The 17,098-nt window shown below is 47.6% G+C and overlaps 2 protein-coding genes across 7 annotated transcripts in view; one reads left to right on the top strand and one right to left on the bottom strand.

Annotated features, from left to right (window-relative positions):
- Positions 1 to 11,300, top strand: part of Frmd5 (FERM domain containing 5) — a 281,243-nt gene extending 269,943 nt beyond the window's left edge. For 2 of the 5 annotated variants that reach the window (XM_026787798.1, XM_026787797.1), the window contains exons 11-15: positions 855 to 929; positions 2,711 to 2,779; positions 3,792 to 3,898; positions 8,004 to 8,347; positions 8,527 to 11,300. In XM_026787798.1, the coding sequence (XP_026643599.1) occupies positions 855 to 929; positions 2,711 to 2,779; positions 3,792 to 3,898; positions 8,004 to 8,347; positions 8,527 to 8,574 (643 nt within the window). In that variant the 3' untranslated portion in view covers positions 8,575 to 11,300. Of the gene's footprint in view, positions 1 to 854; positions 930 to 2,710; positions 2,780 to 3,791; positions 3,899 to 8,003 lie in introns of all 5 variants that reach the window. The other 3 variants (XM_026787796.1, XM_005364350.2, XM_005364351.3) reach the window with 2 other exon arrangements.
- A 1,243-nt stretch (positions 11,301 to 12,543) lies between these two features.
- Positions 12,544 to 17,098, bottom strand: part of Wdr76 (WD repeat domain 76) — a 37,919-nt gene continuing 33,364 nt past the window's right edge. For both annotated transcript variants that reach the window (XM_013352732.2, XM_026787672.1), the window contains one exon: positions 12,544 to 14,107. In XM_013352732.2, coding sequence (XP_013208186.1) covers positions 13,843 to 14,107 — 265 coding nt within the window. In that variant the 3' untranslated portion in view covers positions 12,544 to 13,842. The remainder of the gene's footprint in view (positions 14,108 to 17,098) is intronic.

Here is a 17,098-nt window from a genome sequence, read left to right as displayed (position 1 = left end):
AACAATGCCAGTGTGATAGACTCCAATTATGGTGACCCTTGCTGTCGCCAAATGGCCTGACAAGCCAGATCCTTCCACTGCTGTCCTGAAGGGCTCTGGGAAAATCAGAACTGTCCTCCTCAGTGACAGCGCCCCTCCTTAGTGAGCTCATTCCAGCCTGCAGAACTGACCTGCCAGCTGCCAGGGCTACAGCCCCAGAGCTGTCCTGGGAAGGCACTCTCAGTCACTAACACTCACTGTGCACTTGATTCTCGTGCCGGGGTGAACTGAACAGGTGTATTCCACCCTGAGAGGGCTTCCTTCCAGAGGGGACACTAGGGAGATACTTTAGCCGACTGAACCTCCCTGCTATTGACAAAGCCAAGAATACAGGATTTTTGTTGGATTGGTTGGTTGGTTTTGGCCACCATCTTCCCTTCACCTGTGAGGACAAGGCCTAGGTTTAGTTAGTTACATGAACCTAGAGAGAAGTGAATTTGAGAGACCAACTCCTGCTGGTAGGGCTTAGGAGAAGCTCAGGAAGACGGGCATCCCTGCCTCCCGCTCCTATACAGGAGCTGGCTCTCACTAAGCTCCCGTTCTCTCTGTCAAACCTCATACAAAAGGAAGCAACTGCTGCCAGGCACTTTTTGATCTGTGTCCTGGGAAGAAACGCTTGTGTCCACACCCACGTGTGGCCACTCAGTTGCTAAGCGTTCCTCCTGGTGGGCAGCTCCCGGCACAGACTACCAAGGGCTTTTTCTCGAATCTGAAGAAAGTTTGCAGTAGCCTTGGCAGGGGGCTCCCTGCCCACCTTCTGTCGGCCTGTGATGTGGCTCGGTCCATGTGTCACCCTGAACTCTGCTCTGCCGTAGGCTGGAGAAGTCAAGCCAAGTTCGTACAGTGTCCAGCAGCAACCTGTTCTTCAAAGGGAGCCGGTTCCGATACAGGTAAATAGTGACAGTAAGTAGCCATTCTAGATCTCCTTCCAGACCCTTCTCTAGAGAACAGTCTCCATGTGCCTCATCCTCAAGAACCAAGGAACCAGAGCTCTCAGCAGGGCCTGGGGTTTCCTCCCAATTCCTGAGCCTTTTACCCTCTTCTTCCCTCTTGGTGTTAATCCCACTGGGATTAACATAAAACCACTACCACAATTTTTGAGCCACATTTGAAGCAAGTTTTATTAAATACTGGGCAGAACAACGGACATTGGCCAGCTCCACACCCATGATGCCCAGAGTATGGCATCAAAGTACATCAGTCAGGGACTTCTAAAGGCAAAACCCACAAGGCTACATATTTCCCACCTTCATCCAAACCTCCTGCTTGTGTGTGTTCAAGCACACCCTATGCAGTTGGGGCAACTAGCCTTGTTTACAGAAGTGAAAATACATGGGTGGTTATATGAACAACCCCCAAGCATTCCAGGAACTTATCTGTCCTTGGGCAAGTGAGACTTATAGGTTAAAGGCATTTTTGCTTTAGAGCTGTCTTAAGCACAGTAATCTAAACTTAAAACATATCTTAGGATGTCTAATGGCTCAGAGCATCCTGGGAGGGTATAGTATGAGCTGAGCTAGGGCTTTTTAATTCCATGACTGGGGGAACCTCTCTTTCCCACACTTGCCATTTCCAATTGCAGTATAATCCAGAAGTGAGCCATTGAAACAGCAGCAGCGAAACAAGAACCATGACAGATGTTGTGTGTCCCCCTTCTGAGGGGTTTGGGGCTTTTCCTGGTAATTCATGAGACAAGAGGAATCCTTCCTAATTACAAATGGAGCTGGGCATGGGTAACACATTCTTTTAGTGCCAACAGAGGCAGAGGCAGAAGAATCTCTGTGAGTTCAAGAACAGCCTGGTCTACAGAGAAAGCTCCAAGACAGCCAGGACTACATAGACAGACCCAGACTCGAAAAAAAAAGAGGGGGGTGCTGGAGAGATGGCTTAGAGGTTAAGAGCACTAGCTGCTCTTCCAGAGGTCCTGAGTTCAATTCCCAGCAACCACATTTGAGAGACCAACTCCTGCTGATAGGGCTTAGGAGAAGCTCAGGAAGACGGGCATCCCTTCCTCCCGCCCCATATACAGGAGTTGGCTCCCACTAAGGTCCTGGGGATTCCTTAAGCACCCGCATTCTCTCTGTCAGACCTCATATAAAACTGCTGCCAGGCACTTTTTGATCTGTGTCATGGGAATAAACGCTTGTGCCCACACCCATGTGTGGCCACTCAGTTGCTAAGCATTCTGTACTCATTACAACCATCTGTAATGAGATCTGGTGCTCTCTTGAGACAGGGTTTCTCTTTAGTTTTGGAGCCTGTCCTGGAACTAGCTTTTGTAGACCAGGCTGGCCTTGAACTCCCAGAGATCCGCCTGCCTCTGCCTCCCGAGTGCAGGGATTAAAGGCGTGCGCCACCACCGCCCAGCTGATCTGGTGCTCTCTTCTGGCCAGCAGGCATACATGCAGGCAGAACACTGTATACATAGTAAATAAATAAATCTTTTTTAAAAAATGGGGGGAGGAAGACGCTAGAGACTCTAGCAATGAACAGATAAGCTGAGCGGTCATGGCATGCTAGAACTCTTTGCCCCATCAAGAAAGCCTTCTGCAGTGACTGAAGCCTTGGGCAATGGGTAGGGCTGATGTCATTTCTTGACTAAGCTAGGGCACCTGATCTTGGGGCCTCATCCTGATCGCTGTCTCCTTTCTTGCTGTTTATCACCTCACAGTGGCCGGGTTGCAAAGGAAGTCATGGAGTCAAGTGCCAAGATCAAACGGGAGCCACCAGAAATACACAGGTAGGCCGGCTGTTAGGCTCTCCTGAACCAATTCCAGCTCAGATCCCAGAATCTCAAAGACCTAGCAAGCTGAGCTCTGTGAAACTTCTGGCCAAAGCAGATACCAAAAGGGGAGGCAGAGGCCAGAAGAGGGAAGGAACCTGTGTCCACCAGGACTCAGGAACAGGCATGTAACCTTTAGCCCCACAGAGGAAGACAAGCCACTGCCCACAGCACATCACAGTTAGGGGCACCTCACTCAGTTCTGCTCAACCCTCCCCGGCCTGAACATGATCAAAGACATGAAAAATACGGCCATGCAATGACACTTAGCTGTTCTGGAATTACTCCATTACAGAAAATCCGTGTCACGTGGATCCAAAAATTGTGCTTTTCTAGAAGCCTGCCTCCCTCAAGCCCAACAGACTCACAAAGACTAGCCAAGAGGTTAGGATTTGCCCGGCAGCCTGTAACTGAAGGAACCTGTCTGCAGGGCCTGCACTATGGGACAGGATGTGAGCCGGGAAAGGGGCTGGAGATTTAAACACATATGTACACAGACAGAGACACGGGGGCAGGGGTCATGCTTGATACAAGAATACCAACTTTATTGTGCGCCAGGGAAGCTTATATAGGGATCCTTAACTTGGGATTTTCAGCTGTAAAACCCACCAGAAATCACTCCCCTGCCATCAGAAACTCATGAGGGTCTCGTGCTCAGTGCAGCTGCAGGCACAGGAAAACACATTGTTTCACTCCAGCAGGCAAAGAAAGTCCGCAACACCTGTCCTCCTCTGTGGACCCCCCCTGGAATCAGCCAGCACCATCTTCAACACATTTGGGAGCATGTCTCATCCCAGGGCGCTATTCTGTCCCCCAAGACCATGGCACTTGTTGACACTCCACAGAAAGGAAGGGGGGACTCTAAAGCAGAGTGTCTAAGACTCTGGGACCAAAGGTCAAGAGCATTTGTCAATGTCTGGACACCCCTATCTGTGCACTGGTCAAGTGGTTCTCTCTCTATTGATCTCAGAGCAGGGATGGTTCCCAGCCGCAGCTGTCCCTCCATAACCCACGGCCCACGGCTGAGCAGTGTCCCCAGGACACGAAGAAGAGCTGTTCACATCTCCATCATGGAAGGTGAGTCTGGGCTCCTTGGAGATGAGCCGAACCCTTCCTCAGGGACTAGGTGAGCTACTTTCTGTTCCTGCGATAAAACACCATGACCAAAGCAACATATATACGTTTATTTTTGCCTAATGGTTCCAGAGGGATAAGAGTGTATCGTGGCAGGGAGGCACAGCGCGAGGTGTGACATGGCAGCAGGAATAGGAGCTGAGAGCTCACGTCTTCTGACAAGCAGAGCAGAGAACTGGAAGTGAGGTGAAGCTTATAATCTCGAACCCCACCCCCAGTGACACACTGCCTCCAGAAAGGCCACACCTCCTAAACCTCCACATCAACGGGGGACCAAGTGTCCAAATACCCAAGACTCTGGGGGCCATTCTCCCTCAAACCAGCAGGGACCTGGAAAACCTTACTTGCTTTAAAGACAACAGCATGGCGGGTAGAAGGTTCTACACAAAGGGTGGGGATACAAGTGAATGGTCAATGCCCAGCATGGAACTTGATGTGGTGACCTCAGGAGGCAGAGGGTAAGAGGATCACAAAAGCACATGCCTTATAATCCCAACATTCAGGAAGCTGAGGCAGGAGGATTACCCTGAGTTCAAAGCCAGCATGAAGTACATAGCAAGACCTCACCTCAAAGCAAACGTGCTCAGGTAAGAATGAGCATCAGCCTGGGGGTCTCTGGTTTGTATTGAGGTTTTAGGACATCACTTGTGAATGCCACCCGTTCACTTGAGGCAGATACAGAACTCCGGGGAGAGGCAGCTGCCACCAACAGTTAGTTGCTTCCTTTGTAAACAGGAGCGTCCTCCCTGCCTGCTCTGTGAACGGCAAGGAATCTAATGCACACGAGATGCTTTTGGTTTGACAAAATTTCACTTTGTAGCCCGGGCTAGCCTCAGACTTTCAGCGGTTCTCCTGCCTATCCTCCCAAACACCGGGATCCTGACTGTGAGCTACACGAAGCACTTTAGAGAAGCCCCATCCCCCTGGCATTTTGCAGAAATGGAGTAGGGATCAGCTGCTAACACGCACAGCTGACTGGGCAGGGAGGAGCCATGAGGGATGTGACCAGGACCTTCAAGGGGCACAACAGAACTCCAAGAAATGGCTATGTGAAGTCAGTTCATGCTCCACCCAAGATGGCCTTCCCTAGCGGGCACGTTGTCACAAAAGACCTCCGGCTTTGCTAGGAAAGAAAGCTCCGTTTGCTCCCTCTAAAAACAAGGGGTGGAATTACAAACCACATTAACGTGGCACTGCAGTTTGAAAGAAGCACAAAATCCCCACAAACATGGTGGAACACTTTAAAAACAAACACCCAGCACTCGGGAGGCAGAACCAGGTGGATCTCTGTGAGTTCAAGCCCAGCCTGGTCTACAGAGTTAGTTACAGGACAACCAGGGTATACAGAAAAACCCTGTCTCGAAAAACCATAAAACAAAAAAAACAAAACTATGGCTTGTTTCATCCTAGTATCTACTATGAAGGATGCCTAGACTAAGAGGCCTGGGCCCAAGAGGACCCTCAGGAATGAACTTTCCCTTCCCCCACTGTAACTATGGAGGGGCAGAATGTGGAGCTTGGCTGTGGCTGGGGGTGGAGAGGGTGCAATGAACGATACAGCCCAGCCCCAGAGCCACTTCTACCTCAGTTCCTGTGACTTCACTGTACCACGTGTGGCCTAGATAAAGCCTGTGAGTGACTTCACAGCCTGTTTTCTGGGCAATTTTAGTAAGTCTATTTCCCTTTCCCTCTGAGAGCCTGGGCCATACAGGGGCCCCAGAGAACAAGCTGCAGGCTGGGAAGCATTGCTTTTTATGGCTGTAAGCACTTCTGACTGAACCCAGTCCCCTGATAAGGATGGCCTCTCCCCTCCAAGCTTCTCAGCCCAACACAAGGCTCCCAGAGCCAGCATTCTGACCAGGCGGAAGACACTGCTGGCAGGGGTTGCCATGGCATGGAACTGGTGAAGTCTTTGCCCCTAGCTGGGCTGGCTGTTTCCTCTCCATACCTCCCCTGCCTGGCCGGTTTCCCCTGAAGAAGGAACTGCCTTCCTGGGCCAGCATGGGAAAGAGTCTAATTAAGATTCGCACCAGAGTCCATGTCCAGCTCCGGCTGACTAACCACTGCCTTCGGCCGCTAAGCATACGCATCCTGAGGATGGGACCCCGGCTTCAGGCTAGGATTCTAACTGTGCCCCCAGGCCCACTGGGAGCCACCTCTGGACAGAGACATCCGCTAGAGCACCTCCAAGGTAAATACACTCGGCTTGCTGTGCCACTTAGCCCATCCTTCCTCAGCACCAACTCCAGCCCCCGTCACCCTCCCCCAGACTATCGGGCCTGGTAAAGGGCAGGGTGAAAGGTGGCTCCTGCACTAGCAGAAGAGGCATTTTCTGAAATTATGAAACTTACAGAAAATGGGTAGAGCTGGACATTATTAAGGGAGGGAACCCAGTTAAAGTAATGCACGTTCTCTCCCAATGAGATTCTAGTTCTTAATCTTTACGTCCGCAGGTGTGGGTCATGAAAGCAGAAAGAGGGACATGGTGCAGGGAGAAGGGCTTTGAGGGGTTAGGGACAGAGCTCAACTGGATGCTTGGGTGACATGCTCAAGGCTGAGTCGGATCCCCAGCACTGCATAAATAACCAAGCACGGCGGCACACGCCTGTAATCCTAGCATTTGGATGGTGGAGGTAGGAGGACCAGAAGTTCAAGGTCAACTTTGACCACACAGTGAGCTTGAAGCCAAACTGGAATGTGGCTCTGAAAAACAAGTAAACCATTCTGAAGAACTTGAACAAATGTGCGAGAAAGTGCAATAGGGGGCATGGGGGGAGAGGGGGTGGGGGGACATGGCAAGGGGGGGCAATGGGGGGGAGGGGGTACAGTAGGGCGGGGGGGGAGTGCTGGGAGCAGGGGACAGAGTGGAGGAAGGCCAAGAAAAACAGATTGTTTGAAAATGTCATAATGAAATCTAATATGCTAACTTATAAGAAAAACAAAAAAAGTATGTATTTAATATCCAGAACAAATTATTTAAAGTGGCAAGTTATTCCATAATCAATGCTATTAACTTAAATACATACAATGACATTTTGAATGAGATACAACATTCAATATACACGAAAAAAGATAAAAATTGACCCATAAGAAAACGTTTTAAAGGAAGAAATGGAGGGAGGAGGAGGGAGGGGGTGGAGAGATGGGTGCTGGCTGGATCTTCTTACTCAGACTAGCCTGACACGGAATGATCTTACAGGGGAGGTCTTCAGAACAGGGCATTCATGAACAGAACATTCAGCAAGCAACTACAGTGGCCAGGCGTTCTACTAGAAATGAATACCTACCCATTATCTCGCCTACTGAGTCACCAACAATGTAGCACACCATGGCTTCTGACCTGCTGTTCTCTGAAGTCAGTGTCTTTACCTCTCCTCCCCAGCTGAGGGATTAATCACAGGCCAAGATAGATACATTCGCACTCAAGTGGCTGCTGGCAACAAAGTTGGTCGCACTCTTGGAGAGCTGGCTGCCAGATGCCCTTGTGAGGGGACAGGCTTTTCAGAGGATGTCTTGTGCCTGTGCTGAGGGCACAGAAGCGAAGTGGGGGCAGAGGCCAGGATCATGCTACAGCCAGGGCTTTTTAAGGGCTCTGTTTTCCTCAGTGACACAGAAAACATTCTGTGCCAGCAGAGGCAGCAGGAAGAACTCAGGGAAATCCAGAGTGCTGGCTCAGGGGACAGCTCACCAGGGTCTTGGTAGTTAAGATCCAAGGCAGGTGCAGGCCAGACCTAATACACCCAGCATTCCATCAGCGACACAGTGATCACAGGCTTCGGTTCCACCCATGGCTTTGCCATGAACAGCCAGCTACGTGACTTCAGAACAGGCCCTGTGACTGCTCACTCCACCTCTTGGAGTTGTTGAAACATTTAAAAATGCCATCGGGTACTACTTTTGTCCTGTTCTTGATGTCTAAATATGGAGTCTGCAGCTATTGCCGCTGTAACGTGGAACCATTGGAAAGGCACCTAGCCAACTGAGTGGAAGCCACTGGAACATTAAAGTATGTCCAGAAAACTTATTCCTGTGCTTTTTACCTCTCCAGGCCTGGAGTCCCTACGAGACAGTGCCCATTCCACACCAGTACGGTCCTCTTCCCATGGGGACACCTTCTTGCCTCACGTGAGGAGTAGCCGGGCAGACAGCAATGAGCGTGTAGCTGTGATTGCAGACGAGGCCTACAGCCCAGCAGACAGCGTGCTACCCACCCCTGTAGCCGAGCACAGCCTGGAGCTGATGCTGCTATCCCGGCAGATCAACGGAGCCACGTGCAGCATTGAGGAGGAGAAGGAGTCTGAGGCCAGCACCCCAACTGCAGCAGAGGTGGAGGCCCTTGGAGGAGAGCTGAGGGCCCTGTGTCAGGGGCACGGCGGGCCAGAGCAAGAACAGGTGAATAAGTTTGTTTTAAGTGTCCTCCGTTTGCTCCTTGTGACCATGGGGCTCCTCTTTGTTTTGCTCCTCCTCCTGATCATCCTCACTGAGTCTGACCTTGACATTGCCTTTTTCCGAGATATCCGCCAGACCCCAGAGTTTGAACAATTCCACTATCAATACTTTTGTCCCCTCAGGCGATGGTTTGCCTGCAAAATCCGCTCAGTGGTGAGCCTGCTCATTGACACCTGAGAAGGCATGACTCCTCCCAAAAACTAGTCAGGTGGACCATGGAACCCGGCTACCCATTCCCAGCAATGGGATCCATCGCGGAACCATCGGCACACACCAAGTCCTCCTCATGACTCAAAGCCCACTGCAGCCTAGGAGGGTTCTTTCCCAGAAGAAGAAAGGGACATAGGCTAAAGCCCTGTAAAGAAACTGGGAAAACTCAATTTCTTCAGAGGCTCTTGCAAGAAAGGCTCAGCAACTCTTATGTTTCTCATCCTTCAATATGCAGGAAAATTTTTGGGTTCGAACTTTAATTTTTCATAGATGTGTATTATTTTGAAAGTATCCAAATAAAAATAATTTATTTTACTATACTGATTATTGCAGTAGTGCCACCTGGGAGACGGGACACTAGCTGAAGACAGAGCTGTCGTCCCCTCTGTACCCTGCAGCCTTCTCACTGGTCCCACTGAGTTCCGGGAGACCCAGCAAGACAGGCCAGGGCTGTGGACAGCCAGGATCGTTGAGGTTTATTTGCCAGACAGAAGGTTTAACAAAGTAAACACCTGTGCAGAATAATTAAACTAGAAAGTTGCTTCTTACGATGGTCTGAGTTGGATTTTCTTTTCTTTTGTTTTCCCACATCTGAGCAGAGTGGGCACATCTGAAGGGACCGCAGCTACAGCAGCAGCAGCAGCAGCAGGGGTGGGGTAAGTCTGTCCCCTTAGACTAGAGCCTAGTGGACATCACTTAGTTTTATTTCATCATTGTTTTTTTTCCTGAAGAACCTCAAGACTCTTCTAGCGCTTCTGGGTGTTAAATGAAGTCATTGGCAGCAGCGTGCACCACTGGAAATGCCCCGCGGTGTAGTTACCAGAGACCTGTGCTAAGCCGCCTGAGCGCCTGTAGGGCAGAGAGCGGTACTTGTTTTGTACAGTGTGCCCTTCCAAAAAAGGACTATTTCAAGCTCTATTTTAACAGCAAAATGTTATTTTCTTATCTATTCGTATTTTTTTTTAACTTTATGGATTAAGAAAATAGAACCTGATGACCTTTAGATGCGAGAGAAACAGATCTGAGGAAAACATGGAGCGCGAGCAGCAACCTTGGAAGGGCCGGGAGACACTCTGAACAGAATCAAGTGATGCCTACAAGAGGCAGGATTTGACCATGGCAGAGATCAACACTTACTGTAGAAATGCCACCCACAGAGTCAGCCTCCGCTCCTGGAAATAAGGCCACGGAGAATACTTGGAGGGCGTCACTCACAGCAGCACAGGACCACACGAAGGTGAGGAGTCCCAGGCCTCTGCACTTAAAAACAACCACACACACGATCTTGTTTGCATCTCAGGGAGAGATTGCTAAGGCATCCGGAGCCCAAGGACTTATTTAAAGGACTGCCAAAGGGCACAGTCCTGGGACCCAGACAAGAACGGAGCTAAACAGCCCCCAAAGCAGAGCCGATTGGACTATAGTACATTTGAGCTCCTCGTGTTTTCACCTGTGGTGGTAAACCCATGCCCATGTTCAGCCAGTGGTTTGGAGGATGCCAGGGTGTGTATGTAGTTTTAAAGATGCCATCCTTATCTAGATGTCAGCAAACCTCTTTAATAGAGTTTTGGTTTGTGGACCGTACTCTGCCACCCTAGCAACCTCTGATATTGTATGCATAAAGAAGTGTAATTCTGAGGATGGAGCTCACTGGGTAGAGTACATGCCTAGCATTAGCCGCGTACTGTGTGGGGGCACGTACCTGTGATCCCAGCATTCAAGTACAGACAGGAGGATCAGAAGTTCAGGGTCACACCAGTTACATAATAGTTCAAGGCCAGTCTGGGATTCATGAAACCCTGTCTCGGGACTGCCAGTCTCCCACTTCCCAAACAACAATAAACAAAACAAAATAAAACAGCAATATGCTGAAATTGGCCCACAGCCATAAGATTGCAGACCCTGACCTACACAATACAACCACCACACGTTAGGGCCAGCTTCAATTCCTGTCTCATGTAAGACCTAGAACCATTTCCCCATGGGGGCTTTGCCGGGTGCTCCACCAACCAGCAGTGACGTCACATCTGATGCAATGATCAAGTACTGCCTCTCGGAACAGCGGTGACTCGCAGAACGGACACAGACCTATCTGATCATTTCCATACCAGCAAGAGTTTGGGTAAAACCTAATACATACTTACCACGTGACAAGACAAACCGAGGGGATCCTAGTAAAGACTAGAGATCGCTTCAAAGCAACGAGCCACTGCCATCTGTCAACTTCAGAGCAAAGGTCTACTTAGCACAGGACTCAGGTCAAAGTCCCCTAGAGATGCAAAGGCTGCTGGGAAACAGGGCTGGTCTGAACTGGGATTTCTATTTTTATGCAACATAGCAGATTGCCTTCTAGTGTAGTGCTCCTACCTCAGTTTGTAGAACACAGCGTCTATGCAGTGAGTGGTAGCCTCGCCTCTGACCCTTCACAGCCACGCGAGGGAGGCAGCCTGCCATTGCCTGGTGTGTTTCTTGTGTCTAGAGCCCTAACAGTGGTCCTTGCCATTTCCGACATCTGATCAACCTTCAGGTTGTTTTTGTTCCCCAAAGCTTATCCCAGAAAATAAGGACAGAAAAGGCTTCCTTCGATTTGGTTCCCAAATAGTTTTCAATAGTTCAACAACAAAGCCCCATTATTGGTGACTAGTGCTTTTCAGTATTTCCCCGTCATTAAAAAGTTCTGTTTTCAGTCTGGTTTTGCTGTGTTCTGTCTCTTATTTCCTCTCAGAATTAGTTGATCTGATCTCACTGTAGACAAACAGACTTGCATAGCACCGTCGATCAGAGGCAACGCCTCCTGAACAGTGCGCTGCACCTTTAAGCAGTAGAGGGTAAATACCTACAAATGTGAATTTCTTAGTTTCCTTTAAAATATATAGTTGTTAACCTTTCGTGTGCCAAAATCTCTCGAGTTACATTTTCCTTCAAAGCAATGTACTTTTTTCTACATATACAGTATGTAGTTAGCATAAAATCATTGGTGCCATGAAGATTATTTTTAAACTTAAATAAATATTTAAATACCATAAAAGAATGGGTCTTTTTTTTTCAAACTTGTCTCTTTCATCAAAAGTTACCAATACATGGAGAGATTGATGACTCAGCACTTGCAGAGGACCTGGTTCAGATCCCAGCACCCATGTGATGATTCACACCTGGCTAGAACTTTAGTTCCAAGGGATCTGACACCCTTCCCTGACCCCCTTGAGCAACACACACATGCAGGGTACATACATATAATAAAAATAAAATAAAAATATCTTTATTAGCTATGAGACAGAACTGCCATTTCCTTATGAATATCCATGATGATAAACTAAGCCTCCAACCTTAGTTTTTAGTTTAGTTTTGTTTTTTTAGATGGGGTCTCACTGGCTGGACTGGAACTCACTAGGTAGACCAAATGGCCCTTGAACTCAGAGATCTACCTATCTCTGCCTCTCGAGTGATGGAATTAAAGCCATGCACCACCACCCTTGACTCTTTCTTAAGATTTTTTTTTTTTTTTTGGTTTTTCGAGACAGGGTTTCTCTGTGGCTTTGGAGCCTGTCCTGGAATTAGCTCTGTAGACCAGGCTGGTCTCGAACTCACAGAGATCCGCCTGCCTCTGCCTCCCGAGTGCTGGGATTAAAGGCGTGCGCCACCACCGCCCGGCTTCTTAAGATTTTTTTAACCTTTATTATTATCTTATGTGTTTGGCTTATGTGTATGTCTGTATACTGTGTATATACGGTACCCACAGAAGCCTAGAACTTGAGTTACACATGGTTGTTACCAGCATGTGGATGCTGGGGACCAAACCTGGGTCATTTGGGAGAGTAACCAGTGCTTTTAATTGCTGGGCCATCTCTAGCCTCTAGATTTTTAATTATAAAGAAGATTGTTCAAAGAAGTTACTCTTAAAGGAAAGTTCATACTTTATTTCTGTAGCATATCAGAGTATTTCCTCTTATAATCCAAACATTGTCTAAGCTGTTTATAATTCTTTCAGTAGTAACTTTGGCAAGTAACAATAGAAAAGGCTGAATACATGTAACATGTATTCATGTAACATGTGTACACTGTGACACCAGACCACTGACTTAGCATAATATACATAAACATATACAACATGAAACTGACTTTTATTTTAAAATATTCTAATTAAAAAATAAAAATATCCTAATTTTTGCATTGGGTACTTTATTAATTTGGGGGCAAAGGAAGGTGAGCCAGGTTGGCCTTGAACTCCCAATTCTCCTGCCTCATCTCAAGTGCTAGGGTTATGAATTTCACGTGAAAAGTCGCCAGTTAGCTGTGCAGTTATACACTAGTTCAAACACTGCGCAGTCCCAGCTCAATTCTGGAAGTGTTGCCCAGAGGAAGAAGGCAGACAAAGCTGCAGGCATGCAGACACATGCCCCAGTCACAGAAACCAGTGGTTCCCAGTGATTATTGTGGGATCTCATTTAACACTGAACTGAGACACAAGGAACCCAAACAGGTTCTTAGCTTACAAAACTAAGTTCTGATTGGGCATGGTAGTACACACTGATAGTCCTAGCACTTGGCAGGAGGATCTAAGATCAAGGCAGGCTAGCCTGGGCTACAGAGCAAAACCCAGTCTCAAAAACAACAACAAAGCAGAACGACTAAGTTTCAAAGGTGGGGTATGAGTCAATAGTGGAACACTTGCCTAGCATGTGACAGTCCCTGGGGTCCAATAATGTTTCATAATTAGATTTAGATGATCTAAAGATCTTTAGGACCTATTCCAGTGTGAGAGATTAAGTATCCACCCCAAACTATAAAATAAATCCGATCTACAGATTGCTGTTGTGTCAAAATGGTCTCATCATATTAGAAAAAAATTAATACTGACCACTCAAAGCTGTATAATTTAACAGAATTTCTCAGAATACAGCCTAATTAAAAGTGCTGAAGGTGTTGAGCGCAGTGGCACAAGCCTGCAATCTTAGCACTTAGGAGGCAGAGGCAGAGGCTCCAGGGTCTGAGGCCAGCCTGTCTCAAAGTGCTGAAAGCATCCCAGCTTCTGCGTCAGGGCCCTCCCTCTAGAGATGACCTTCAAGTTCCTCTCCTGCTAATACTGCATTCTGCAGAGTCTCACTGAGAAAGCAATGTTACAGTGGCTAGATACAACACATTACCAAACAGATGCACTAAGCTGAGAGAATGACTTGGTTCCTTCGCCACACAGCAAGCTGATCAAATTGTTGAACCTACCCAATAGCTCAGAAGCTTTCTTGATGCATAAAAACATGTAACCTCCCACTGGAATTACCTCCAGCCAGAACGTATCGGGTAGGATGCATAACACTGAGGGAGCACACAGATACGAGACATTCTCCCAGAAAGGAATACACGCTCTTTCCCGTCTCGTGGAAGACTTCCACCCGCCGTGGCTGGGCCATGCTGCCAACTATGAAGCAATCTTCTTGTTTAGGGTCCCACACAGCTTGGAACCTCGTTAGCCATCTCCCAGTGATAGTGTTATGCCTAGTAGGGAAAAACAAAAACAAAACAGTATTTACTTTGAAATGTTAAATTATCTGCTCACCTCCTAGCCTTCAGCTTTTGCTCAGAGGGTGGTGACCCTGGGCCTATGGAAATGATACCTCTTCTGGGGCTGGAGAGATGGTTCAGTGGTCAAAAGCACTTACTGGTTTACTTCCTAGCACCAGTATGATAGCTCAGAACTACCCATAACTCCAGTTCCAAGGAACCTAATGCCTCTCTTCTGACTTCAGCAGGCCCCAGACACATACACAGCACAGATGCACACACACAGGCGAAGGACTCATACATATAAGTCTTAAATTTTTTTTTTTTGTTTTGTTTTTCGAGACAGGGTTTCGCTGTGGCTTTGGAGCCTGTCCTGGAACTAGCTCTGTAGACCAGGCTGGTCTCGAACTCACAGAGATCCGCCTGCCTCTGCCTCCCGAGTGCTGGGATTAAAGGCGTGCGCCACCATTGCCCGGCTCTTAAATTTTTTTTTAATAAACTATAACGTTATATTTTTCTTTTTTTTAAAACCAGGGTCTTAGGTAGCCCAGGTTGACCTTGAACTCTCTTTGTAACAGAAAATGACCTAAAACTTCTGCCACTCTCCCCCCCCCCCCCTCCCCCCCCCCGCCTCTACCTCCCAGGTAATGAGATTACAAGCCTACATCACACTTTGCCTTCTTTATGCAGTCCTGGGAATCAAAGCCGGGGTCTCACACTTGCTAGGCAAGTGCTCTAGCGACTGAGGACATCCCCAGCCCTAAAGTAGAACCTTTCCTGCTCACCGCTCTGTATGCACACAAGAAAAACTGGATATATAGAAAATATACTGTGAACAATTATACACCAACAAACGGAATACCCTAGAAGAGATAGACAAAGGAACACAATTTGCCAAGACTGAATGAACCTAAAGAATTAAAAATAGAAATTCATTCATAACAGTTAAGGGGATTCACACACAGAGGGAGGAAGTGGGGGGAGAGATTTGAGAATAAGCCTTTTTGTTTCTATTTGTTTGATACAGTATCTCATTCTGTAGCCTGGAAATTACTATGAAGCTCAGTCTTGCCTCCAACCTGTGGCAATCCTCTGCCTTACTCTTCAAGTATGGACATAAACTGTGTGCACCTACGTACCCAGCTTTCTGGGCGTGGGGCTCACTTGGCAGAGTGCTCATCTATCACACAAAAGCCCCGAGTCAATCCCCTGCACCTCATAGGTGTGGCTTGCACAGACTTGTCAGCAAACTGGGAAGGTGGAGCCGCAGGATTGAGAACCCTCTAAAGAGTATCAACAAACTCGACAGCACAGTAAGGAATTATACACCATGGTCAAGTAGGAGACAAGGGTGGTCCACCACAGTGAAACTCAAACTGTAACACACCACCCTAACAAAGTGAAGGACAGGCACATGATCGTCACAACCGATGCACTCGACCAACCGGGAGCCGAGGAATCACAACACAATGAAGGCCACGAGCGACAGGCCCCCAGTGCAGCAGACCCGATGAGGACTGATAGCTTTCCTCTGGGATCAAGAGTGAGGTAAGGGCGGCCCTTCACCACTAACATGGAACCTGGTACCAGCTATCAAACTCTGGTCATTTAGCCGGGGGTGGGGGTGGGGTGGGATGGTGTGGTGTTCGCTGATGTATTGATCACATTCATAAAAACAGAATATGATGAAAGATTCCACACATTCAAAAATCTACTTAAATAATTTCAAGCAAGGTTACAGGATACAGGGACAAGGAAGATAGTCAGCTGATAAAATTCTTACCACATAAGCGTAAGAAGGAGTTCAATCCCGAGAACCTATTTAAACTTCCACATGGGTGCAGTCATGCAAGCCCACACACTCACACACAAATTTTGAAAATCAACAAGCATAAAAATATGTTGTATTTAAACCAGGCAGCAGTCTCAGCTGTTGAGGAAGGTCACTTTCATCCAGGAGTTTGGGCTTGCCTGGACAAACAGCAAGACTCCATTCCATCATTTAAAGGAAATACAAACAAAACAAAACAAACCTGCAGGCTGAAAGGCCTTCTCCTTGTCTAACGCCGTAACAGGAAGAGAGTTCCTGGGAATGGTTATATTTGGGACATCAAGGTTTCATGTCGAGATACATGTCTACTTCCCAGTGTCACGCTTGTGGTGGGATGCTATGGTGTGTATATAACATGCACGACAGGCTCCCAGGCTGGGCATTCATGGCCCCAGCTGCTGTTACTGCTGTGAGCAGCTGTGGATCCTGTAGGAAGTGGGGCCTCCCTAGAAGAAGTGGTCACTAAACAGGGAGAATCCCAGCCTTTTAGGAAACTGCTTCTGGTTTCACTGAGATATGAGGACATAAAGAATCTCAGCGGCAAGCTGTCACCTCGGAGCCACCTGCTGCCATGGAGCAACATACCCACAGACAGACACACCAGCCTGTAATTCCAGCTCCAGGGAACCGACACACACACCTGACAAATACACATATATAAAAATTTAAAATAAAAGTAAACCTTTAAGAGAAAAGGAAATCAGCCCCAGCTACATAATGAGTTATCAGCCAGCCTGGGCTATACAAACCTCAGCCTCAAAGCAAAAAGAAAACACCCACGCAAAAACCCACACGAATAATGACAGTCAATTTTAAAAATTAAAAGACTGATAAGAAATGTTAATGACTAAGTCTTATTTTGGGAAATGTGGTTTTTATAATGAAGAGACGTTTGTGTTTTATCCTTCTCTCTGAACAGGATAGAACTGGTTATAACTGTGCCTCTCTAGACCAGTAATTTTTTACATTTTTTTTAGCACTTAGCCAAGAGCAAGAACAATCATTATATAAATAGTATGACCTACAAAAAGTTAATTGTTAGTACACATTAATAGTAGACAATCTAGGGCTGGAGAGATGGCTCAGAGGTTAAGAGCATTGACTGTTCTTCCAAAGGTCCTGAGTTCAATTCCCAGCAACCACATGGTGGCTCA

This window comes from Microtus ochrogaster, assembly GCF_000317375.1.
Source record: "Microtus ochrogaster isolate Prairie Vole_2 chromosome 14 unlocalized genomic scaffold, MicOch1.0 chr14_random_1, whole genome shotgun sequence".
In the NCBI taxonomy this organism is placed as follows: Eukaryota; Metazoa; Chordata; class Mammalia; order Rodentia; family Cricetidae; genus Microtus; species Microtus ochrogaster.
This window is presented reverse-complemented; position numbering and strand designations above follow the sequence as displayed.